The sequence below is a fragment of the Pelodiscus sinensis genome, chromosome 11 (genome assembly GCF_049634645.1).
Source record: "Pelodiscus sinensis isolate JC-2024 chromosome 11, ASM4963464v1, whole genome shotgun sequence".
Classification (NCBI taxonomy): domain Eukaryota; kingdom Metazoa; phylum Chordata; order Testudines; family Trionychidae; genus Pelodiscus; species Pelodiscus sinensis.
Genome location: NC_134721.1, coordinates 50,857,006 through 50,884,124, shown reverse-complemented (window position 1 = coordinate 50,884,124; position 27,119 = coordinate 50,857,006). Strand labels below are relative to the sequence as shown.

At 40.6% G+C, this 27,119-nt stretch overlaps 1 protein-coding gene across 1 annotated transcript in view; it reads left to right on the top strand.

Annotated features, from left to right (window-relative positions):
- The window catches only part of FAM120A (family with sequence similarity 120 member A), a 111,169-nt gene extending 84,483 nt beyond the window's left edge, over window positions 1–26,686 (top strand). The window contains exons 12-18 of the mRNA XM_075939695.1: window positions 3,508–3,622; window positions 11,353–11,562; window positions 13,424–13,607; window positions 15,474–15,611; window positions 17,081–17,222; window positions 21,403–21,499; window positions 24,791–26,686. Coding sequence (XP_075795810.1) covers window positions 3,508–3,622; window positions 11,353–11,562; window positions 13,424–13,607; window positions 15,474–15,611; window positions 17,081–17,222; window positions 21,403–21,499; window positions 24,791–25,102 — 1,198 coding nt within the window. The 3' untranslated portion in view covers window positions 25,103–26,686. The remainder of the gene's footprint in view (window positions 1–3,507; window positions 3,623–11,352; window positions 11,563–13,423; window positions 13,608–15,473; window positions 15,612–17,080; window positions 17,223–21,402; window positions 21,500–24,790) is intronic.
- Window positions 26,687–27,119: the final 433 nt, after the last annotated feature.

Below are 27,119 nucleotides of genomic sequence, written 5' to 3'. Positions count from 1 at the left end.
AAGACAGCTGAGACTCTGCTTAGTCTCAGAGATTCTAGGGCAGCCCTGAGGACCGTGGGCATTTACACTTCAGCGGTGAAGCAGAAAGTGTTCTGTCTTCATTATTTTCATTGATTTATCCTTAAGCCCAAGACCTACAAAAGGGAAGAAGCAGGGGGTTAGAAATGGTAACCTCTGTTGCTGCCCTTTTTGTCTACAGTCACTGGTTTAAGGCAGGCAGCATCTTCCAAGAACTCATTTTTCATGGGCAGATTGAGAGCAGTCTACCAGTTCCAAGAGTGCCACCGTTTATTGGTCCAGTTCTTGCAAAATACCTGACCCACTTCAGTTGAGTTACAACAGATTGGTAGGTTCTAAGCATGGTGCAAATGAGGTGTTTGCTCTGTTTTATTTTTGCCCCACCTTTCCTTTTCCTTTCCCTGTCCCTTTTCTGGGACAGCTCTTACAAGACCAGGTCTACAAGAGACCTTCTTCGTCTGTTTTTAAAGAGCTGTGGAGAAATCCCTCCTTTGTTTTATAAGTAAGCGGTTTCATTCCTAATACATCCTGATCCAGAAAGCAAGTCTTTTAGATTAGACAAGCTTAAAAAAAAATCTAGATGGTCACTTTAGCTTTCATTATTCCTTCCCTGGATCTGGTTGACTGGTATGTTCTTGACTTAAAGAATGTCTGCTTTCACATGGAAATTGAGCAGTAAGACAGAAAAGTTCTGAGCTTCACCATTGGTGACCACCATTATGAGTTCACAGTCCTCCCTTTCGATCTGTTGGCTGCCCCTTATGTTTTTTACAAAGCATATGGCTTTGGTAGCAGTTCCTGTGGAGACAAAGGGTACATATATTCCCTTACCTACACAGCTGGCTGATAGGAGGTCAAGCCAGATTGCAGGCAGCCTTTGACTTGCTCAGCCTGCTAATCAACAGTCAGTCCTGTCTTCAGTACAGAAAATAGAACTTAATGGAGTTAGAGTTGACAACAGCTAGGGTTTTACTACATAGACAAGATTGCTTGCAATGTAAAGTCTCATTCTGAACTTGAAAGCTTATCCTCTCCCAAAGATATCTATGCACATAAATATCAGGGAGCTGAAGAATATCTCATTAGTTTGCATTGCATTCCTTCCTCACATCAGAGAGTGAACATATCATGCCAATTGACAATATGATCGCCAGGTTTTATGTAGCCCAGTCTTCACTAGATAGGAGCTGGGGCTGTGTCTACAGTACACGTCTTTTTTTGGAAAAAGGTACGCAAATTGCACTTTGCAATTTGCAAACCATTTTCCAATTGTTTTTTTGAAAAAAGCTTTTCCGAAATTTGGCCTGTCTACACCGGGCCAAATTTTGGAAAAAATCTCCTTTTTTGGAAGAGCCTATCTTCTTCCTGAAATGAGGTTTACAGGACTGTTGGAAGAGCAGATGTGTTCCCTGTATGTGGCAGAGTTTTTCTGGGATACAACTGGTATCCCAGAAAAACTCCATAGTGTATACATAGTCTGAGATAGCAACTCTATACTTCTGAAGGAGGCACGCCTCCCAGAGGCTCAGACCATGCTGGCAGGCTGCATAGGCAGTCTGTTAATCAATCTCCAGGAATGGTCTCTTCACCTAGACATAGCAAGGACATTTTCCAGCTCTGGAAAACTCCCTCAAGTGAATCTGTTTGCAGCAACACAAAATGTCAGGTTGCAGCCTATATTCAATGACTGATGCATTTCTGCTGCAGTGATCAGAGGATCAGTTGTATGCTAGGGATGTAAAATCCCATTTAATTAGATAACCAGTTAAACATTATGTCCCAGCCCGCTGTAGGGCTGGAGTGCGACCTTCCCCCCCCCCCCCCCCATCTCCTGCCACAGGCATGGGCTTCCCCTGTTCTCATGGGTTCGCCTTTTAAACATTTGCATCCCTATTGTATGTGTTTATCCCTATCCCTGTTGTGCCCAGAGTTCTATGCAAGGCAAAGCAAGACGAGGTCAATCTTACACTGATTGTTATAGCATGGTCCTATCAACGCTGGTTTTCACAGACCTCTGTCAGTTCCTCTCCATTACTTCTGCTTCACACTGATCATATTTTACATATTTTAGAATTGTGTCCACCTCCTTCACTCCAGCCTTTTTCACATGAGAGCCTAGAGACTTGCTGGCTACCATCAGCAGAGGAGTCCAGTTCCAGAGAATAGTGAATAGTAGAAAACCAACAAGGATGATGGCTGGCTAAGTGGAAGAAGTTTTTTGCCTCATTGAGGCTGAAGTGGGTCTCTAGTTCTTCTGTTCAGCAAGTGCTGGACTATCTTATCTGAAAGATCAAGGATTAGCTCAATTAGGGTACACCTAGCAGGTGTATCAGTGTTTAATTTTCCTGCGGATAACCATTCTCTTTTTTCCAGACTGATGGCTGGAAGGTTTTTAAAGGGCTTAGACAGGATGTTGCACACAGAGCCCTTCTCCTCCATGGAGCCTTAATTTTAAAAAGCTGAGTCTTAAAGAGGCTGAGTCTTAAAAAGCTGGTGGGTCCCTACATTGAGCCTCTAGTGACCTGCTCTGTGTTACACCTTTCAGTGAAAATAGCATTTTTTGTAGACGTGTTATCTGCCAGGAGAGTTGAGGATGTTAAAATTGCATCTTCAATATATGATTTTTTTTATTCGGATAAAGCTTGCCTTCATCCCTGTTAGATGTTCCTTATGCAAGTATTCTCCCCTTCTCACATCAGTTAGGCAATTTTATTTACCTTCCTGCTTCCCAAAGTCTCTCAGTAACAAGGAGAGATGTCACTGTGTACTCCAAAATGGTAGAAAAGATTAGTGTTTTATTTGGAGTGGACTAAGCCATTCAGATTTTCATCACAATTATTTGTTGTATTTGCAGACAGAATGAAGGGCAGCTCCGGTTTTGCAATGAGGATTTTGGCATGGTAGTGAGTGCCCCTTCCCAATATCAACTAATGCAGTAGTTGATGGAAATTCCATCGACTACACGATTAGCTAATTAAATGCCACAATACATCTTTACTAGTCACAGTGTTGCATGTTTGCCTCTCACTGTGCAATCTAGAGATGAAGCTAAATTTGAACAAGTGGTGCTCCAGTCCTTTTGTTCAAATAGATTCAGATCTTGTCTCCAAATAGAATTTTTTGGAGCCACCTACAGTGGAGTGGACATGTTTTCCTTCCTCAAAGAAGGAAAAATGGTTACTAACTTTTCTGTAATTGTTGCTCTTAGGGTTGAGTTGCACCTGCCCTCCTTTACATTTCTTTCAGAATCATTCTGGTAGGAAGGAGCTGAGGGAACCTTGTGGTAGCTTAGTCCTTTATGACTGCCTTATGTGCACGAGACAGCACAGAACATTCCAGCTGCCCTTTCAGTAACTTCTAAGGATAAAAACTTTCCAACTCTGCCTTGGAATCCACAGACACGTACATGGAATGGACATGTGCAACGCAGTGCAAATAACAGCAGTTACAGAAAGGTTAGTAACCGTTCTTTGTTTGTTTTTGCTGTAGGTATATGGTGCAGTGGCCAGGGATCCGTATACTTCGTCGCCAGGAACTTGATGCTTTTCTTTCTCAAGCATTGTCTCCAAAACTCTATGAACCTGACCAGCTACAGGAACTTAAGGTAATTCTTAATCAAACTTCCTTCACTCCAGAATCAGAGGGGTAGCCGTGTTAGTCTGAATCTGCAGAAGCGATGAGGAGTCCTGTGGCACCTTATAGACTAACTGAAGTTAGTCTATAAGGTGCCACAGGACTCCTCATCGCTTTCACTCCAGAAGTTGACCCTCAACTGATCCATAATATTAACATGAGCAAGTGGTATTTTTCTCTAAAGACATTAAGCATTAAGTCCAATTTTTTAAAAGGTTATTTAGGTATCCACTGTTCCTTATTTGGGCTGGGAAGCTTCTCCAGGATCATTTCATCACTGTGTTCTGGATATTTTAGAGCTCTTCAAAGTTATTTCCATTGTGTATTCAATTTTTAGAAGTAGTAGTAAAGATCTTGCTAGAACATTGTGAAGGCACTGTGAAGTGACAATCTAGGAGCCTTTTCTCAATTTCAGTAAGGATTTAGGCACTTGAAAGTCAGTGGATTTTAGTCTCCTAAATCAAAAGTTGGAACGCCGAATAACATCTGAATATTTTTAAAAATCTGGTGTATCCCTTCAGCCTACACTGGTCACTTAGTATGTGAAATCCAAACTTTTTAAGTGTAGCAAAGGCTGGTTATCACTTAGTTCTATTATATTTTTTCTGTTATGAAAATGAAATTTTAGAAGATAGGGGAAGCAGTCTTCCAGCACTGATTACATTCCATGAATATTAATTTGCATATGATCAAAAGACTTTAGCAGAGATGCTTATCTTTCTAAAACAAATTACATATTATGAAGAAAACATAACTAGCTAAACAGTGGACTTTTATATTTATACACCTACTGCGCTATATAAAGTGTTAATCAGTCTGTGCTTTACTATGGGAAATCTTTTTTTAGACCTTTGTATGTTCATCTGCCTTCATGGTGGTACCTTCTTAGAAACCCTATCCAGAATTCTTTGCCCCAGATGAAGAAAATGGCAGAGTTTAGTCCAGGGGTGGGCAATAATTTTTTTGGGGGGGACACTCCAAAATTTTGGAAAGTGGTCTAGGGCCACACTCTTCCATGGTATTAATGGACTGGGATGGAGGTTGGGTGCAGAAGGGAGCTTGGGGTGTCAGGGATTGGGGTGCAGAAGGGAGAATGGAGTCTGGGAGGGAGCTTGGGTGAAGGAGGTAGTTGTGACCTAGGGCAGGGGATTGGAGTGCAAGGTTTTGGGATGTGACCTAAAGTAGGAGGGGATTGTGATCTCAGGAAGGAGAATAGGGTGCCAGATCTGGGAGGGGGTACAGGTGCCTGTGGAGTAGCAGGGCAGGAGTGGGGGGCAGAGGGTTGGGAAAGAGGGGCTAGGATGGCAGAGGCAGGCTGTGGCCGGAGACTTAACAGCCAGCAGCCAGACCAGCCTGCCTGCTCGGCCATGTGCTTGAGTGAGTACTGAGCAGGAGAATTGTGCTTCGTGGCTGCCTGTTTTTCAAACAGGCAGCTCCCATTGGCCAGTTTCTAGCCAGAAACTGGCCAATGGGATTGTTCTGGGGGATCGGAGCAGCGTCTGATTTTCTGCCTCTCCCCTTGTTCCCCCTGCCCCCTCTCCCCCCACTTCCCTCTGGACTCATAGAGAAAGCACCCTGCAGCCATGTTTCTGAGCGGCGTGCAGAACAAGCAGGGGAGCTTGCCTGGGGCTCCCCACTGCCTCTGTGGGCTGGATTCATTGGCTTGGTGGACTGGATCTGGCCAGTGGGCCATACTTTGCCCAGGCCTGATTTAGTCCTATATCTACAACAGTTAGCTGATTCTTGAAATCATCCAGCACTTTACTAAATGAAAACAAAAGAAAGCTTTAGCCAGGGGACACAGTTGGTGATCTGAAGCATCCTATTCAGTGTTCTTTATGGTGTTGGGAGATGGCCAATGGGGAGAAGGAACAGGAAGTGTGTCACCTCCTCACTCTAAAGGAATAATTGCATGTAGTCATCTGGAGGCCCTAATGTAAGTAGGATAGCCCAACCGAGCCAGAGAAGACTGTCTTCCTACAGTGACTTGAAGGCCATTGTGCCAAGCCAGTACCTGCTGTGCTGAACTGAATGGGCAGAGGTAGCAAAAGCATCTCGTTTTCTCAAGTTGAGGTCCACAATTAGAAGACACTGAAGAGAGCAGGGAGACTCAACAGCCTGTGGCATTGCTCTCTCTCGTAGCTGGAGTAGCTGCAGCTCACTTACATTTCAACTATTTAAACATTTTTTTTAAACAAATAATCCAGAGTCTAGATAAGAATCTTATTTGGATTGTTATTCAGCAAGTGGAGAGCATGAATCACTTTCCAGGATCCTTGCAGTCCCAGGATGCCTGAAAAGCATAAATATATATCTCCCCAAAAGGAGATGAGGGAAGAGAGATTCCTCATTGTCATCTTTTTCTCTACGGTTTTAATTACCAGAAAAAAGGAGATAATGAGACTCAGGACAGAATGCAAATTGAGCACACGCTGGGTTCTTTTAGGACTGCTCATCTGTTGCTCTCATGTTTCAGCGATTGCAGATGTGGTCATTTGCAGAAGTCTTTGGCTAGTTGCTAAAAAGCAACATATCAGATTCCTGAAGGCAGCATCATTAAATCCTCCTCTCATTCACAATTGCCCATGTGGTGCCTGAACTGAGTCAAGCAGGAGAGTTGCTGAGATGAATGTTTCTGTATTTTCTCCCATTCAGTTGTGGTTGCCTTCTTTTCCTTAAAATAAACACTATAAACATGCAACCTCTGAATGTCATCTTCCTTCAGGATATGGTATTTTAATGGTGTTGATTCAGTAGTCAGACTAAAGGATAACTATATTTTGTAGTGCACCTCTCTCCAGGAAAACACATAGCCAAATCATGAACATCCCTTTAGTGAGGCACCCTGAATGTTTGGGGTGTCAGGGATTGGGGTGCAGAAGGGAGAATGATCTAAGGTCTATAGATGTCAACACAAGTACTTTATCCTGCAGGAGGCTTGGGGGGAAGAGGAAGTGATGTAAAATCTCAGTAGTATGAAGGAGTAAGGCATATATCTCAGTGTCACAAAGCTAATTGGGCAACCTTATGTGTAGGTATTGAAAACTCAAATGGCAACTTCATGGTCAAAAGGTGGGTTGTAACATGAAGAAATCTGCACAGCAATCACTTGGTCTTCATTCCTCTCATTCTCATAGCACAACAATGTAGACATAATATTCTTTGTAGATTTTGTTTTGTGGGTATTAACAAAGTAAACAGTCCTGTTTCTGTCTCCAGCTTCGGTGGGTGGGTAATGGAGGAAACAAACACAGACACCTACACACATACACATTCCACCCCCATGAACATTGCTGGACACAAAGGTTCCAGCAAATACATTCCCAGTGGAAAATAAATTTTTCCATCTCCGAGAAAAAAGAATGGTGGAGAGGCGGCCACTAATAAGCAGGATATTTTACCTTAAAGCGTTGTATTTCTCCGGCAACAATTTTTATTTTTAGGTTGTGTGTAGGAGAAGTATGGAATAGTTCCATAGTGCTTGTTGGTAACTGAAAATAAAATACTTGATGCTACATTGTTACAGTCTTCACAAACAGCTGCTGCTTCTTTCTGTTGAAGTCAGGCACAGAAGGAGCATGTGAGTTTGAACTCAGAGATTTGGGTCCTCTTTTTTATGATCTTGTAGATTTCTGATTATGTGCATGAAATATAAAGCAATTTAATTACCATTGAAAATTAATGACAAGTTTCCAGGAAAGGATTAACATGTTCACGTGTCTACTAAATAGTTCTCTTGTTCCTTATTTTTTTCCATTATCCCTTCTTATCCCTCAACCAGTCTTATTTTATCATCACATACTCTTTCTGTACTTTTTCAGCTCTAACTCTTCATGTATTCCTAGAATTTTTTTCTAGTGATACAAGACTGCCTTTCCCAAATGCTACAGGTGACATTTTTTCAAAGATGTCAACCTAGAACTAAAAGACATTCATTTGCAGTGGAAGTAGGCCAGAGAGGAATAATACTGTTTCAGAATCAAAATATTAAAAACCAAAATCTTAATTCTTCTGAGAGTTTCCAGAAGTAAACCGTGGAGGATACACTGAAAACATCAGATTTTTATTTAATTTTGTGCTATCTACAGTTGAAACAGTATTAAATGCAAACATCACAACAGAGAATTTCATGGAAATCTCTTAACCTGTATTTGCTGTAACACATTTTTATATGAAGAATTTATATAATTGCTGCATAATACATGTTGTAGACGCTCTTAAAGCAACACTAAACTGTACAGTGTATGTTGTAAGATTTATACATGCAAGACCCATACCTAGGGGGTTCATCTCAGATGCTCTCAGCACAGGGCCTAAGGGAGGTGAAGGGAAAGAAGGATGGTTTTATTCCTCTTTCCTCAGTCCAAAGGCTCAGTCAGCTCCAGTGCAATTTATGGCAGCCTCAGAGTTTCATTTGAAACCACCGTGATCTAATGCAGACTATCCTAACTTCTATCAGAATAGGTTTAGAATTACAGGTCAGAGGTATGGAGCTTGATCACACATGGATAATCACAATCACCAAATGACATACTCAGTTAAAAAGGAAATTATAATAGAGCTCAGCACATTGCTTTTGTTGTACCCTTAACTGTCAACTTCTTTTAACATCACAGCATGAGTAGGTAAATGGAAGCTGAATTTTGATTTATGGGCTAACTTCAAAATTCTGTTCTTTAAACAAAAGAGTTTATTTGGTGTGTGTACGAGGAAGGGAAACGGTCTTCTCTTTGACTGTCCTAATAATTACATTAAAAGAGGAAATAAAAAATCATTCTTTTTTTGGGGAGAAGAACATTGATGTTCCTTACCCTGCACTTGACTTCTAGCTCTTTTCAGTACTTCTAGTTAAGCAAGCCCAACACTATTTGAAGAAGTGGGTTGTGCCCACAAAAGTTCATGATACCATCTACATTTTTTTATTAGTCTCTGAGGTGCTGCAGGACTATTGGTTGTTTTTAAAGTTTTTTCAGTTACAGACTAACACGGCTACCCTGTGGAACTAATTGAAGATATACCGTTTCTCTCATGGATGTGGTGAAGTCAAAGATCAGCTTCTTAACTGGAAACACAACATGGAAACACTACTTTAAATTTCACAATGGAGATCCTTGCCTGACAACATAAGCAAATAGTTCTGTCTGTGTGCTCCTGTGAAAAATTTTTAAATTATATGGTTGCTATCAGGGTTGATCCCCACTCCAGCACTCCCAAGTGCAGAAGATGGGGGCCCGCAAAGACCTTCAATACCTTCCCTCTCGGCTCTTCTTATAATGTCCTTCCTCCTCCTCCTCCCCCCCTCCAGCCACAGATACACTGGCTCTGAGAAATAATCAAAAGCTGCCATCATCAAGTGATTTACTAAAAAAACTGGGGGGGGGGCACACTTGAATTCATCCCCCAGGGTACCTCAAGATCGTTTGCCCCAAAGAGCTTGAAAAAAAGAAAAAAGAAACAAGCTGCTGTCTCTGGTAGCTAACCACCTACTCTCAGGCAGGCAAAAACACACACAAACCCCTGTTACTTTCCAGGACAAAAGTATCAAATCATCACCTAAAAAAAGTGATTTTTATTAACAAAAGAAAAGATATACTTGATAAAGCATACTTGATTGCTAGGTGTTACAGAGCAACCAAGTAAAACACATTAAAACACAGAAAATCTCTGGGAACAACTCTTACATAGTGAATGGGGAAGGGGAGCCATAGATTCACACAGAGCAGTTCAAACCAAACCACAAAAATCAAGAAAAATACTCTAATTGTGACTAAATACATGTTTCAACTTACGGTTCAGTCCACTTCCATGCCCCGAATTCCTTGGAGGCATGGTAATCCTGCCTGGGTTTAAATCATTCTGTGTCTCTTAACTCCTGTCTTAATTTCCCCACACAAAGAAAACAGACAAGGTATCTTATACAATTCAAATTTCTTCATGGTATTCCCATTGGTTCTTCTGGCCCCCTGCCAATACCCTTGCTATTTATCTGAGTTTAACCCTTCTAGTCACTGGGTGCTGACTAGCACTCCTCCTGTCCATCCCAGGCTGTGTCTACAGTGCATCCCTCTGCATACAGAGGGATGCAAATCAAGCACTTCCGAAGTGCAAATGAGCTCGGGATTTAAATATCACAGGCTTCATTTGCATACTCACATTCCAACGCTGTGCCGATCACGCTCCGTGTCGAAAGTGAAAGTAAAGTGTAGCCGCAGTTCTGCAGACAGCTGGGGCTTTTTCAGCAGATCCTGTACTCCTCAAAAAATGAGGGGTACAGGATCTGCCGAAAAAGCCCCCGCTGTCGGCAGAAACGCGGCACAACCACGGCTACACTTTACTTTCACTTTCGACACGGAGCCTGATCGGCACAGCATTGGAACGTGAGTATGCAAATGAAGCTCGTGATATTTAAATCCTGGGCTCATTTGTACTTCCAAAGTGCTTGATTTGCATCCCTCTGTCGGCAGAGGGATGCAGTCTAGACATAGCCCCAGTTGCTACCAATCATTAAATCATCACAGAACATATTTAAGATAGCCTTCCTCTCATTCCAGTCACATGATCACTTCCCTCTCCCATTATCATTTAGATTTTACTTTGGCATGAATTTTATTAGAGACAGTCTTCACCTATCTTGGGACCAACACAACTATAGCACTACAACAAACATGAGTTTTTATTCTTCTCTTCCTTAAATCCCATTTCTGTAGCTCATTTAGTTGTCATGATTCATGAATGAATATTAAAATATGAAATGAAAATTTGCATCATTTGAGATCAAATATTTTCTTTTGGAGTGCTGATCTGGGAGTAATCCTTAGGAAAAATTACTTGTTCTGAAAGCATTTGTACTGGTCTGTCTTTGATCCTGGTAGGTCATGGCACATTGGACATGAAAGCTGGTTTTTTGTTGTTTTGATTTTTCTCCTTGACTATTTCCAACACTGTTTTAGTGAGCAATATCTCAGTATTCATTAGAGTTCAAGATTTTGTGTTTTATGTCTGTTATGTTTCAACCTGTGGTGCACAGACCCTGGGGGCCCACAGACTCGATGTGTCTTCAAAAAGTTGTTACCATAGAACAGTGTTTTTCAATCTGTGGTCAGCAGACTGTCTAGGATTTCCAAAGGGTTCTGCACTTCCATTCATATGAAGTGGGTCTTACCCATGAAAGCTCATGATACTGTATATTTTTTTAGTCTCTAAGGTGCCATAGGACTACGCATTTTTAAAGTTACAGACTAACACGACTACCCCTCTCAGATTTATTAGGGCATACGTTTTCATGGATAAAACTCACTCTGTTAGGTATCACAGGACTCCTCATTGTTTTTGCAGATACAGAGAAATGTGGCTGTCCTTCTGAGACTTGAAAACATCTTTTCATTTTAATTCTTTCCTTTGCTTGGGTTTGTATGATATCAAAGGTTCTATTGCTTCTGCGTCTTTTTTTATGGGGCGGTGACAACGCAGCCTCTTGAGCATTGTAATTTTGGAGTTACAGGTATCAGACTCCAGTACCTGCAAATGCAGGTGGTTGTGTTTACAAAGTTGCTCTCAAATAAAAGTCCACTTACTGAAAATCAGACTTTTTAACAATTTCATTTTCAAAATAGGTGTGAAAATAATTGGCATAGATCAATTACTTGGAATTCTACTTGGTACTTTCCCTTTGTTCAACTAAAATTTCATTTTTCCTCAAAGATTGAGAATCTAGATCCCCGAGGAATTCAGCTATCCGCTTTGTTTATGAGTGGTGTGGATATGGCACTTTTTGCAAATGATGCTTGTGGACAGCCAATCCCATGGGAGCACTGCTGTCCATGGATGTATTTTGATGGGAAACTGTTCCAGACGAAGCTCATCAAAGCAAGCCGGGAGAAAGTTCCTCTCATTGACCTCTGTGATGGTCAGGTAGGTAGTTCCTGAACCACTGCTTTTTCATGTATTCTGAATTTTCTTTAGTGTCTAATTCAGTTTGTTTGGCAGTTACTGGTTTTAGAGAATATGGTCTTTCTGTTTGGAATGTGGGTATCTTTGGGGATGGGAAATGGACCTTAATTATTATGGCTCTGTGGAAACATGTCATTTTAATAGACTCTGAAAGAAGTAGAAAGACTTCATTTTTCCTCTGTCCTGTAATCTCAGTCAGTAGACTCAAGGATTCACTAGTTGCTTAGAGGATTTACATGAATTCAAATAATAAAAAGACTATTATGCATACATCTGTAAGATACTTACCCGGAAATTGAAATCTTGTACATTCTGAAGGTAATAAGCAAATCAAGCGGAGCTGACAGCTATCTCTGTTCCTTCTCAGCAGCAGCATGATGTTTTGCATTGAGATGGCAATGTTGTCAAAAAGGACTAAGCTAGCATTGCTTTTACAAAACAAACAAAATCTAGTTCCTAATTTATTTGAACCATTGAAAAAGAGTGAAGTCAGGCTTACAACACCTATGTTCAAAACCCTTAATTTCTTACAGAAAACAGATTTAAAAAAATATACATATATATAGTGAGTATCACAAAATATCACCAACATGTTAATTTTATTTCACTATTTCACTAAGAGGAAATTCACAGTAAAGTGACTATACGTACAATATGAGGGGGACTAATTCAGCTACAACTATTCAAGAGAGAGGTCTTGGAGTCATTTTGGATAGTTCTCTAAAAACATCCACTCGGTGTGCAGCGGCTGTCAAAAAAGCAAATGGAATGTTAGGATTCATTAAAAAAGGGATAGAGAATAAGACAGAAAATATCTTCTTGCCTCTGTATAAAACTATGGTATGCCCACTTTTGGAATACTGCATGTAGATGTGGTCGCCTCATCTCGAAAAAGATCTATTGGCATTGGAAAAGATTCCGAAAAGGGCAACAAAAATGATTAGGAGTTTGGAACAGGTCCCATATGAAGAGAAATTAAAAAGGCTTTGACTTTTCGTCTTAGAAAAGAGGAGACTAAGGGGAGATAGGATAGAGGTCTATAAAATCATGACTGGCATGAAAAAAGTGAATAAGGAAAAGTTATTTACTTATTCCCACAATATAAAAACTAGGGCATCACCAAATGAAATTAATAGGCAGCAGGTTTAAAACAAACAAAAGGAAGTTTTTCTTCACTCAGTGCACAACCTGTGGAACTCCTTGCCAGAGGATGAACTGAAGGCTAGGACTTTTAACAGGGTTCAGAAAAGAGCTAGATAGGTTCATGAAGGTTAGGTCCATCGATGGATATCAGCCAGGATGAGTAGGAATGGTGTCTCTAGCCTCTGTTTCTCTGGAAGTGGGCGATAGGGGAGGGATCACATGAGGATTACCTGTTGTGTTCCCTCACTCTGTGGCATCTGGTATTGGCCACTGTTGGCAGACAGGATACTGGGCTGGATGGAGTATTACTCTGACCCAGTATGGCCGTTCTTATGTTAAAGTGCATAGTGTAACAAATGCTCACCCTCTTTTTTTGACTGTTTGAGGGATCTGGAGAGTGAGGAGTTAAGATCACCATATGAACTGTATTTGTTTCTAACACTAGGAAAATTGATTGTAGACTACCTTTAATTTGAATATGAGTATTTCTTGTGAGTCAATGAAATACGGATGATCGATTGTTACCCACTATAGCAAATTATTGTTTATCCATTGAAATATAGGTATGTCCCAGCACTAGTCTGCATTTAGCATTCTTTCAGTCAGGTTAATAAGCACAATGTTAACAGCAAAAATGAAAGATTTTAACATTTATTTGTGCACTTTTGTTTACTTACAGGCTGAGCAGGCTGCCAAGGTTGAAAAGATGCGTCAGAGCATCCTAGAAGGATTAAATTTCTCCAGGCAGAATCATCCACTTCCTTTCCCGCCTCCACCTGCCATGCCTTTCTATCCAGCTTCAATGTATCCTCGACACTTTGGGCCAGTCCCACCACCTCAGGGCCGGGGGAGAGGCTTTGCTGGTGAGTGAGTGGTTGGCAATACCTGTCCATGGATTTAAATTGGTATAAAATTAATATTGTAATATCATTTGCATTCCAAGTCTGTGTTCCGATTCATCAGCCCAACTCCATAGCAGTAGTGCAGTAAAATAAATGGTCAAAGTGTGATCCAGCAGAAAGTATAATTTTTATTGTCTGTACCTGAGTAACTGAGAAACTTGCAGTAACATTTGTTTCCTTCAATATTGCAAGTATCTGTGGCAGTGCAAAATGCCTTGAGGCTATTGTTTGTGTGTGGAGGAAAAAAGAATAAATCAGCTTAGGAAGATAGGAAAAGTACAAATAATAAAACTACCTTACTTCAAAAATATTCACAACTATAAACGTAGAGTATGAATGAACGACTTAATTTATGAAGGGAATAGGATAGCTGTGGGGTTGTAGATACCACCCTTTTTTTAAAATTTAATTTTGGTACTTTCATTTAAACAGAGGCACTTCCCAGAGTAAGCACACAGGAGATCCTTGAATGGTCATGCCAGTAGCTCCCCCCAAAAAAAGGACTACATATGAATATATATGTAATAGGAATATGAATAGGTTTTGTGTGGCGGAGGGGTGGGTGGGTGTGTGTGTGTGTGTGTGTGTGTGTGTGTGTGTGTGTGTGTGTGGGGCAAGTGCTATTATGGAGGTTTGCTGCCTCAAAACTTGTAAGCATGTTAATGCCACTTATGCACTGAAGATTCAGATCTCCAGATCCACAAGATTCCTCCCCAAATAAAGTGTTACACTAAGGCTACCTCTATATTGCACCCATCTTCTGCAAAAGCTTATGCAAATGAAGCGTGGAGTAGAATATTGCCACACTTCATTTGCATAAATAATTAGGGCCAGAGGCGCTTGCGCAAAAAGGAGCTGCGTAGATGGCTCCTTTCCCCTCTTGCGCAAGAGCCGTCTTTCTCATTTTTTCAGAAAGAATGGCTCTTGCGCAAGATGGGGTTTTGTGAAAAAAGGAGCCGTCTACACAGCTCCTTTTTGCACAAAAGCCTTTTGCTCAAAAACGCCCCCTAAATACTTATGCAAACGAAGCATGGTGATATTCTACTCCGTGCTTCATTTGCCTAAGCTTTTGTGGAAGAAGGGTGCACTATAGACATAGCCTCTAAGGCTACATCTACACTGGCAGCTTCTTGTGGAAGAAAGGCTGTTCTTCTGCAAAAACTTGCTGGCTGTCTACACTGCACGAGCGTTCTTCCAGAAGTAAATTTACAGTATAGCATTGTAAAACAGGGCTTCTTCCGGAAGAGTTATTCCTCTCCCCATGAGGAATAAGCCCTCTTGCGCAAGAGCTCTTCCAGAAGAAGGCAGTCTAGACAGGCAACATGAATTTCTTGCGCAAGAAGCCCCTGTGGCTAAAATGGCCATCAGAGCTTTCTTGCGAAAGAGAGTGTTTACACTGCAATGGATGCTCTTGCGCAAAAGCACATGGCAGTGTAGACGCTCTCTTCCGCACAAGAGCTCTTCTTTTTGCACAAGAACTCTTTCGCAGAAGAGTTCTTGTGCAAGAAGCTGCCAGTGTAGACGTAGCCTAAGTGTCCAGGAGACATGTAGGCCAAGGTTGCGATTACTCTGGATAGAGCCCTCTCACTGGTGATGAGTTGTTCCTGCATTTCATCAGCCTCTGATCTGGCTGGACAGTGGGGCTCCCATGTTGCTTTAGTCCCTCTGACTGCTAAACAAGCAGCCTTTCTCCTGCCTTAAGTGTTGAATGGCAGTAGTCGCTGTGGCTGTAAAAGAACATGGCAGCATCTTATCTTTTGGGGAATTCCCGTATACTTGGCCCCCTCACAGTTTTTCCCCTGTCTTTCTTTACCCTGGGTCTAACAGGAGTCTGTGGCTTTGGAGGCCCTTATGGGGAAACAGTAGCAACAGGCGCTTACCGGGCCTTCCGGGTGGCAGCAGCAGCAGGACACTCCGGAGCCTTCTCTGGCAATGACAACAACAGGACTAGCAAGTTTCAGGGCGGTAATTATACCAACCCCTTTTTTTAGAGCTTCTGGCAACAGCTTCTTTCACTTCACAGTCTGGTCTCAGGCTTCCCACTGGCTGCCAGTTTTACTGTCTCCCTGTCTCCAGCTATCACTCTTCTAGAGCCTTCTTGAGTTGCTGTGAACTCACTCACTCTCTGCTGTACTCTACTGGAATCTTTTCCCTGAGTTCCTGTGGCAGACCGGTCTTGGTGCCGGTCTGAATATTACATCAACAGAACATTCTTTTCAAATATAAAAATGCTTTAACATTTAAGTAGAAATTCTGTCTGTTGTTTCAAAATGTTAGTATGTGTTATAACAAGCTCAGCTTTGCTTGGATAGGCTAAAGATTTTCTAAAACTGGAGATCAATAAGGCATCTTGAAGAAGTGACACAGTAAAAGTTCTTGTATTTGTGTTACTGTTAATCACTCCTTCATTGGTGCCTCACATCCAAGTTTGGATTTCTGTCCTAAGTTACTATAAATGTTTAAATTTCTTTGTCCATTGTTCTCTTTGGTAAAGGGGGCCAGTAGAAATTCAAGAATTCCGGTTACTTGGACTACAGGTTTCCCATATATGTAGCTGTAGTCTCTCGCATCTAAGCTTTTATTTAAAAAAAAAAAACCCACGCAAATATTTCTAATACACTATTGCAAAAATAACCTTGCAATGCAAACACTAAACAATTAAAGGTGAAGGAATTGTACACAAAAGTATGAACTGCCTGTGTTTAACCAGCGCTGTTGTTTTTAAGCATATTAACCTAAATACACCTGTATAAATGGCATAATTTTTAACCCTTTCATTGCTGATGGACTTACCAGTATCATCTAACTCTAGTGTGCTTACCTGGATTTCTGGAAATGTTTTATCCTGATTTAGCATTATTTTTAAGGACATTACGTATAAAAATACAAATTTAGAATGTCAGTGATACTGATATTCTGTGTTGTTTGGATACTAAGGTTTTCGCTTCTGCCTAAAAAAGAAGGGTAAAAGTAGTGGGTACAATTAAGTCAACTCAAAATGGCATTTCTTTAACATGGTTCAGGCTTAGTAATTTTAATTACCTTTTCTTGTGTATTTGCTACTGTTCTTTCATCAGCATGATACAATAGTTCATCTAGTACTATAAAATTAATTCCTTCTTAGTTACCTTCATGCTATCACCTTGTTTTACATATTTGTCAACATTTCATTTAGATTCTCAGTATCTTATCAAAACTTTTCAAATTATTGAAACTGAAGTAGTTTTAATTCATAATTCATTTATTTTTAATAAAGGACTCCTCAACTGCAATTTTAGCCATAGTTTCTTTAAACTGCCATACCATACCAGCTAGTTTCACAGTATCAGAAAAGGAAGCTCTTTGTTTAATGAAGATTGGCAGCATATTTTTCAATCGCTAATAAATTCAATTTCATGATTAAAAACAATTTTTGCTTTTGCATTTATGTGCAGGAGTCCAACCTATTCCTTCTCAGGGAGGGAAACTTGAAATAGCTGGCACTGTTGTCGGCCATTGGGCTGGAAGCAGACGTGGACGTGGAGGGAGAGGGCCATTTCCTCTACAGGTGGTTTCTGTTGGAGGGCCAGCAAGAGGGTAAGTGCAATACCCCTGTAATGTAGTGATTCAGTGTCCTAGAGAATCCAGAGTGGGGGCAAAGAAGTGATAGCAGAGGTTGCATAAATCATTGTTCTTGCATTTCTTTGTTACTTGCATGTGAAGTGGACCACGTAAAACAGGGCCATTGCTCAGGAGTCCAGGAGCATTTTAATATGTTCTTTCTCAGTAGTTCAGATAAATTAAAACATTTCTACGCACAAAAATCTCTCATTCTGAATCTAATTACATACATCTACTGCTCCTATACCAGCATATGACTCAGTAGCATTTCAGTTACAAGAATATGAGGAATTTATTTGAGCCAATGAAATCCATTCCCTGCATTGTATTTTTTTTCCTGGTCCGGCAACATTTCATGGTCCTGGTGTGCTTTGTGGGGGGGAGAGCCCAGCACAATGCAAGAGAATGGGTGGGAGCCCAGTACGATGCAGGGAGTGGGGGCGAGAAGGCTGGTGCCTGTGTCCTAGCTGGGCTGTGGGGTGTGTGCAGACCTGGCATGTGCAGCCCAACTGGCTGCCTGGAGGACCCCGGCATGTGGCTCAGGTGGACTGGAAGGAGTTAGAGGGAGGTCAGGAAGCCCTGCGTGGACCGAGCTGGTGGAGTGACAGAGCAGGGCCAGAAGCAACCTTCCCTAGTCCAGCAAAATCCGTCATCTGGGACCAATCAGGTCCCGAGGACCTGACGTGTTTCCAGCCTGCTGATCCATTTACCTCCCTAATCCTGTTTCTCACGAAATAAGTTGTCATCAACATCCAATTACACGTTCCCCCTGCTTTTACTTTTGTTCTTTGTTAGCATTTGTTTTATTGCATGATGTTCCTGGTTTTGTGCTTTTTTGTAAGTTTATTACTCCACAACACATTAAGACCAGAGTAGTCGTAATTATTAGGACTATCATTGAAATTAGATTTTAAGTTGAAACTGGAGAGTGCAAGCTCTCCTTTTATTGTATAGCCTAGCTGGGTATAATTTTACATTATAGGCTTGCTCTGCCTTTAAAGCAACATTTTGCAATTTTAACTTTGCTTTTTTTAATTATATTGAAAAAAACCTCATAAAATATCTTTTCATTTATTAAGACAAGAAATTTAGGTGGAACGTAGTCCAGTTAAAGTAATATTCACTGGGTCCATACCAGAGTCATCCATCTCAGCTGTTACACAATATTCGTTAATACCAGTATAGGTAGTTTTTACTTTACCACATTATCTGCATTTCAACCATATTGTGCGATTTGCAGACCTGTTCCCCCAGGCTGAACCCAGACGTTGGCAAATTTGTCTTATACCTGCCCATGTTAAATGTCCCCCAAGTGCAAACAGCCCTCCACATTAGGCTTGTAACAGTGTAACTGTTTAAATGGTTAACCGATAAGCATCAGCTTATTAGTTTCCTTTATGATTACACTCTTTGCTGGCACAGGCTGGCTGCCAACCCTGCTACCGGGGAGCTAGCTGCTGCCCTGTACAGCAATCTCTGCAGTATGAAGCTTATGCTGCAGAGCCCGCAGAGCAGCCAGCAGCTAGGAGCCAGCTTATAAGTGAGCTCCTGGCATGCACCAGCTGCTGGTCCTCTTAGAGTTTTTTCAGTATCTGAGCCCGCAGTGTGGGGCCGCAGCCAGCCCCCTGCAAGCAGTTCTGGGAGCCCACTTTATACATCTGTAAAGCACACTTCCTGGGGAGCCAGCTGCACTGTGGGCTCTGTTGAATAAGTAAGCCTTATACTGCAGAACCCGCAGCGCATGTAACAGCTATGATTTTTAATGGCTACACAATTTTTTAATAATTTTTAAAAATTCCTACTACACATTTGGGGCTTTTCAGACCTTACATTGCCTTACAGCAGTATTTGAGGAGGAAAACCATAGTGTGGGTTTCAGTGCTTTTATATTTACCTTTGAATTTACCTTTATTCATGTTTTTAACCTGCACCTTCTTGTTATCTTTTCTGCATTAAATATGTAACTCTTTTGGGTGGTAAGAGAGCAAATTTTCTTGCTCTGTGTCACATGAGAGGCTGCTTTACTTTGTAGAGTGTCTATTTTTTTAGATACAGGCAGTCCCCGGGTTACGTACAAGATAGGGACTGTAGGTTTGTTCTTAAGTTGAATCTGTATGTAAGTCGGAACTGGCTCCAGATTCAGCCGCTGCTGAAACTGACCAGCGGCTGACTACAGGAAGCCCCAGGCAGAGTTGCAGAGTTGCTCTGCCCCGGGCTTCCTGGAATCAGCCGCTGATCAGTTTCAACAGCGGCTGAATTTGGACGCCTGGGACAGAGCAGCTGGGGCGCTGCCGGGTAGGTCCCCGCAGCGCTGCACCTCAGCACTGCGGGGACCAACCCAGCAGCGCCCCAGCTGCTCTACCCCAGGTGTCCCCAAGTCAGCCGCTGCTGAAACTGATCAGTGGCTGATTCCAAGAAGCCTGGGGCAGAGCAACTCTGCAACTCTGCCTGGGGCTTCCTGTATTACACCAATACCCTGATGTAAGCGGCTTTGCTCCGCGTCTCCCTGGTCTGCTGTGGAGGGCTCCCCCCACAGCAGACCAGGGAGATGCGGAGCAGCTTTTCTCGCCCCAGAGGATGCGGACGGCGGGACCGCGGCGCATCTGGGCGTCCCGCCGCTCGCATCCTCCGGGGCAAGAAAAGCCCCGTTCGTAACTGCGGATCCGACATAAGTCGGATCCGCGTAACTCGGGGACTGCCTGTATTTCAAATGTTATTAGAACACATTGACGTAATTTAAACCCTTTTAATACCATTTCCCTTACTGTTAGGTAGTGATCCTTACAATAAGGGGTGTTCACTTACTCTACTGCAGGTGTATGGATTTTAAGTATACTTCAGGTTTGTCACTGAAGTTACTTTACCTGTTCCAGACAAGTGTCATTCCAGGTCACAGAGTCGTCATATGTTGGGATTTCCTCTGGGAGTTCTTTCTACTTGGCTTCCCAAAAACGCTATTTCACTCCAGATTTTGTCACTTAGGTATTTTTATTTGTCATACAAGCAACACTGACTTGAGCAAACTCAAGCACATGGGGCATACTACATATCCCAAGTTATACAGGAAACCTCTTTATATATATTTACACATTGTCACATTTACTGTATGCTCGATCACATGTTTTGGGATTGGCTTGGTTACTTTGCAGGAACTAGTTCCTGTATATCATGCTCTGACCACACACTCTCCGTATACAGTTTACTCTTTCTCTCATTTTACATTCCAGGTGTATCTTGTCCATTGTAAATGGCTCCCTGGGAGTTTCCTCTTTTCTTGGCTAGTGCAAGCATTATTGGTCATTAGTTAATTGGAGAATCCAGCTCTATCCATGAATTGAGTTCAATACCCTGATGTAAGCTAAATGTAATTCTTAAGATTACAGTGCTCCATGTGGAAGAGCTTTGGAGCTGTATATGGCCACAATCAAGAGGGAGGGTCCAAGATCAGAACGTGTGGATCTCATCTAATCTCCATTTAGATAATTTGAAATCCTGCTTCCTGATTTGTTGTGACTGAAGCTCTTCTCAATAGCATGTCCAACCTGTAAGTCGTAATTAAGAGAGTAGCAGAACTGTGTCTGCCTGGACTAGAAGTGGTTCAAGCCACACCTTCCTTTTCATAATCACTTAAATCACTGACTAGCTTTAGTATTGCAGCAGCTTAGCATTGTTAAATCATATTTTATGTGAATTCTCCTGAGTTGCACATTGTGGGTGGGAAGCATAATCAAATGGAAAGAATGGTCTTACAAATACAAATAAATCATGGTTCAGAATGGCTGTCTTTTGCCTGGCTTTTCTTATATATGGTCATCACTGATAGAAAATTGTATATGTACTTGAAGAATAATTTGATATAAGATTTTTTTTTTTTAATTTCCATGGAGCTTGAAAATATATATTTTTTTTTTTAAGTAAAATTTTATTTGTAGGAAAACAAGATTTTGGAAACACAGATCATAGACTTTTACACACTCCCAAGTAGTAAAATCTTAAATTGCACAATGATTAGTTATGTTGTTTATTGGGGTGGAGGGGTTCTGAATCTTTCTTATAGTAATTAGATGGTATTATTAAACAAACCTTTATTTTATTTAGTTTTAAGGTATTTTTAAACAAAGTTTAAATGCATTTGTTTGTTTTTCAATACATATAGGCGTCCTAGAGGAGTTATTTCCACTCCAGTGATAAGAACATTTGGAAGAGGTGGAAGGTACTATGGGAGAGGTTATAAAAACCAGGGAGCAATTCAGGTAATAAAGTGCTGTGATTTATTTCCATAATTCTGGTTTACATGTTAGAGTGGTCACAGGCTCCCTAGGCCAACAGACGTTGATGACAGCTCTTGGGAGAAGGGCAGGATTGAGTGTTTCCTGTAGCTACTATGGTACATACTGAAACAATAAGCCATATGGACAGTGATGACAGTTCTCCCAGTTCCATCTCATTCAGAAGCAAGCTTTGGTTATTTGATTAGAGGAAAAGAATGCACCCTGCTATGAAGAATATACCTAGGCCCCATGTAGACAAGCCTGACCAGCTGAAGGGGATGAATATGGGACCTAAGCTGAAATCAGTGAGCAGACTCTTAAAAGAAATACAAAACTGTATCAAATTTATACTTCCACCCTCTTCTCCCCTCCGCCATTCCAATTCCACCAGTTTTTGTTCATTTTCATTCTGGTTCCCCCACCCCAAAATTCCTTTAAAAGAATACAACAAACCATAAAGTAATGTTCGGATTCTACCTCTAGAGTACTCGTGTAAACACTAGTCGGAAATTATGGAACAACCTTTGTTCCACCTGAGTACACAGTCTTATCTGTCCGTAAGTCATTGCTTCTATCTTTTCCTTGGGTCTTTGAAACTATGCCACTGAAGCAAATTGGCAGGGTTCAACAAATAATGTAATCTACTCGCCCGTGGCAAGTAGATTACAACCCGGAAGAGCCAGTGCAGAGCGATCTGCGCGGCTGGCGAGCAGGGCTTGCCGCCTTTTGGCGAGCCCTGCAAATGGGATTACACATATTATGCCAATTTGTTTCAGCTTCGTCTTTTCCTCTATTTTGCTTTCATTCCAGGTGCTCAGGACTTTTGAAAGTTAAATGAGTACGTGGGGAGATGGATCAGTGGAAAGGGTGAACAAAGGTGCATAATAAATGCAGTGTGTCACCTGGATAGTAACGTTTAGGAGTTGGCTGAGTGGGATGCTTGCAGCTAGAAATGAGGGAACTCCCAATTTCAACTAAAAATGTTTTCTAGATGTAAAAATTAAAGCTTGTTCTATATACTACTTGGTAGTTATTGCAGCCTGCCTTCCTTGTTGATTTTCGTGAACATTGATCTAAATATCTGCATGTTAATTTCTGTATTTTAAAGCTTTAATTCTCATTCCCATGTAAAGTATTCTGCTGGAATTCTGTACTGAATTTACAGGCTTGGAAACAGGGCCTCTGTTTAACCCCAGAGCCAATGTAGTATGTGCATAGGAGTCCAAGTTTTCTAGTGTCATAAGTCTTTTTCACAGGGAATACTTTTGGGATTGAGAGGGTAGTCCAGTCTCCATGGTATTTCAGTCTTTGGGTATCAGTAAGCACCTAAAAACAAGGAAGTGAATACTGTAAGGAAACGAATATTGTAAATCTTCCATTGCAGGAATTGGGCCAGATTTTTATATTGTTCCTTATAATTAATCATGTTGATTATGGTAGTGTGGAAGGGCCAACCAAGAATGGGGCCACATTGTTAGGTACCGCACAGATACTGTAGCAGATGATCACTGGCATTTGATGGCATTTATCACAGTAGTGCAAGTGCAGGTGTATGAGCCCTGATGTGTGGCTTATGTGGTTAGGTCTGATGGTGTCGCTTGTATAGATATGTACAGAGTTGGCAATGGGGCTTGTTGCAGGTGTGGGTTTCTGTGGTGTGGTATATGGCTGCTGGTAATTATTTGTTTCAGGTTGGGGGGCTGTGTCTAGATGAGGACTGGCACATCTTCCCAAGCTCTGTGAGAGTGACTGATTGTTTTCCAGGATAGGTTGTAGATTGTCATTGATATACTGGAGGGGTTTAAGGTAACCACATAAGCCATAATATCAGGGGCTGCACATCCACAGATGTGAGAGATACTCTCGAGTGCCAGCAATGCCCCTTTGCCATGTAGACTGGCCAAACTGGATAGAACACAAATCAGATATCAGGAATGGTAACACACAAACCTGTAGGGGCACATTTTAACTTCCCTGGACCTTTAATAATGGATTTTAAAATAGCTATTTTACAAAAGAATTTTATCACCTGATTATAGAGACACACAACTGAACTGGAGTTCATTTACAAGTTCAATACTGTCAGCTTAGGTTTGAGTAAAGATTTTAACTAGTTAATGCACTTTAATGCACTACAAAGGCAATTTCCATACCTTAGATATTCTCATTTCCACGTCAGATGCTATGATGGAGACATATCCAGCCTGATTTAATTAGCTTCATTAACACTGGTTCTAGAATTAACAGAACTTCTTTTGCTGTTTTATATATACCCTGGATTCTGTAATTTCCACACCAACTCATCTGGTTAAACGGATTTTACCCATGAGAACTCATGACCTAATAAGGTGCTCGTTGTTTTTAAAATTACTGACTAACACAGCTACCCCTTGAGTCTAAACAGTGTAATTATTTCACCAGATGCAAAGTACTACTAACCAGGGGCACGTCAGAAAAGTAGGCTGAGTTGAAAGGTGTTCACATTAATTTTCATGTAAGCACTAAAATTCTTTGAAATATGGTAATCGCAGTTATGGTAGCCAACTGCAATTTTTGGCTCTTAGTCATAAAAGTCTATAAAAGCCAATTCTGTGGCTGGTTAATTTGAAAAAAATTGGTTTCTTTACTGCCCAACCCAGGGGAAGCCCAGATATATTGTCATTATTATTCCTCAAAGGTGAAATTGGCATTACATGCTTTGTTTGACCTTTTGCACCCCTTTGACAGTGATGTGAATTTTCCATGTCTGTAGATTGATATGTTTAGTCTTTGAATTAGGGATGTAAAAAATTTTTAAAATTAACTCTGTAACCAATAAAATTTCTATAAGTTACACATTTAACCAACTGCTGCCTCTGTGGGGTTCCTATAGCTGCCAGGGTTCCCAACCCCACATTCCCGTTGGGGCCACTGCAGCTCCTGGGATTATCGGGATTCCCGTGGCTGCTGCGGCTCCTGGCCTCATTTGAATGCCAGGGCTGCCACAGCTCCTAGCAGCCTTATTGAAGAGTGTAAATGGTGCAGGTAATCGTTAAACATCAGCTTACCGGTTACCCAGTTACTCTTACATCCCTACTTTAAATCAGTGCTTGAGATTTAGTATTGTATGCTAACTCTTGTGATACAAGTAGACTATGTTTGCAGTATTCCAAGATACCATGTTACACTTCTGTCTGTGTCCTACAGCACACCATTGGAAGTGGTGTCAAGATAAACAATTACAAATATATAATAATAGCTTCCTTAATTAATGTATTCTCTTTTTATTAATAGGGCAAACCTCCTTACGCTGCTTCAGCAGAAGAAGTGGCCAAAGAACTTAAGTCAAAATCAGAGGAATCTAAATCCTCAATTGTGTCTTCAGATGGATCCCTGGCTGAAAATGGAGTAGTGAATGAGGAGAAGCCAGCTTCCCAGATGAATGGGAATTCAGGAGACATCAGGGGTTCCAACCAGTCTGAAAGTGCCTTGAGTAATGACTCTAAAATGTGCAATACAAATCCTCACTTAAATGCACTAAATGCAGACAGTGTTTGCCATAAAGATGATACTCTTGAGGCTGCTGTCTTAAAAAAAGAAGAGTAAACTTATTTTTTATAGAGGGTGAAGGATGTTGGGAAGGGTCAGGATTAGGAATATCTGGAAAGAAAGAGAGCCTACAGTTACGTACATTTTTTCCTTTCCGTAAGAGAAAAATGAGGACTTTGGAAATTCGGATCCCTCTTTTATGTCAGAGATTTAAACAACACATTTTTAGTTTTAACCAGTTGTAGTCAAAATGCTACAATAAAACAAAAAAGAAAGAGAATGAAGAGCATTTGACTCCCGCACTTAAAATGAAGTATACATAAAGTTTAAACTGGTTATGACAAAAGCTTGTAGTTTTGTTTCTTGAAATATAAGGAAAACAAATTTTGGCAGTCTTTTAAGTATATATAGCTTAAAATATAATTTTTAGTACTTGGCACCATATGTATGCCATTATATTTGATTTTGCATTACTGTGTCACAATAAAGCTTTTTTAAGGCTTTGATTTCATGATTATGGGGGAAAAAGGCACAACCACAGTTTTTCTTTCTTAAATTTCATCACTGTTGATGTGGTTCTTTTGTGTTAAAATGTGCAAACTATCGAAACTAAAAATTATAGAGTAATATTGCAGTTCTGCTGATTTTAAATATACATCATACATACTTTACAAGAAAGTTAAATGGAGATAAACTTGAAATCATAGAAGATACAAATGACCTTTCAAAATAAACACAATGTGTTCTGAAACTTTTTGTGACTAATACCATGCATCCGTGATCAATGAACTATGTGGTTTTGAATCAGACGTAGACCATTAGTACTACTATTTGAGCTAAACTTCTGCATGGTTCATAATTTTTAAAGTGTGTAGTTAATATTATGCATGTTATTGTCCTCTTTCTTCCATTCTTACAAGTACTGTGCCCATTTGCAAAACAAAAAGCTAATAATCAGTAATAGTCCTATAAAAGATGTTAACTATGTTTAGTCATTGACTGATCTTGCTCTAACCTTAAAATTTTGTGATTATTGACCTCTGTTGCATTTATTCTAAAACTTAAAAAAAATTATCTAGCCGTTTTTTGAATATCAACGTTACCCTGGTGTACTCATTGCTGTATGCATTATTGTTCTCTGTTGCTGTTTTATGCCTTCATATTAGCAAATATGAAATTCTGTGAAAAACAAAAAAAACAAAAAAAGCTTTGATCTTCAAAAAAATACCCCCTTCTGTAGCAGGAAACAAATGGCTTGTTCTTGAGAACTTTCCCATCAAGAATTTAGTATAAGCAAATATACCTGTATCATTTTGATGTTTTTGTTAGTGTTTCCAAACTTAATGTACTTCAAAATCAGAATCATTTCTTTATATTCGTTTTCATATAATTCTCCTGATGCTCTTCATCACACATTAGTGATCAGAAATGAGGTGTAATTCCCCATTCCCTGCCCGCAAGAGCTAAGTAGGTATCTTAATGTAAGTTGAAGGGAGTTCTGCCCCAACTCATGGATTGTGCAAGAATGAACTACTGTTGGGTTTGATTGGTTGTAGATGGATTGTGGTGTGGTGTATTTGAAGGCTATTGAATGCAACTTACAATGCTTAATAAAAATCTTTATTCTTTTAGTATAAAAAATGCCTTTTTTATTGTCATATAGACCAACATATTGTGAATAATTTTTCCTGTACATAAATAAGCTGTTTGTTAATGGATTACATGGTCTGCTATTAGCAGGTAGACCATGTAATCCTTATATAGGGGGATGTTGCCCTGTATGAGGACAGTGCTAGTTGTATTTGTTTTGTAGAGCAATGGTGATTTCACAGCTTGGTTAGTAAGTTGCAAGTGTTCAACTAAATTCTTGAAGGAAGCTACAAAAATATAATTGCTCTGAAATGTGAAGGGGGAGGTAATTTTTTTCTGAAATCTGACCCAAGGTAGTCACCTCCAACTCAAGGCTCTCCTGGCAGAGAGAATAAAAATGCAGTAAATAACCAATAGGGAAGCAAAATAATTGTTGTTGTAATTACTTCAGAAACTACCATATTTTTGTATGGGCAAAAATGGA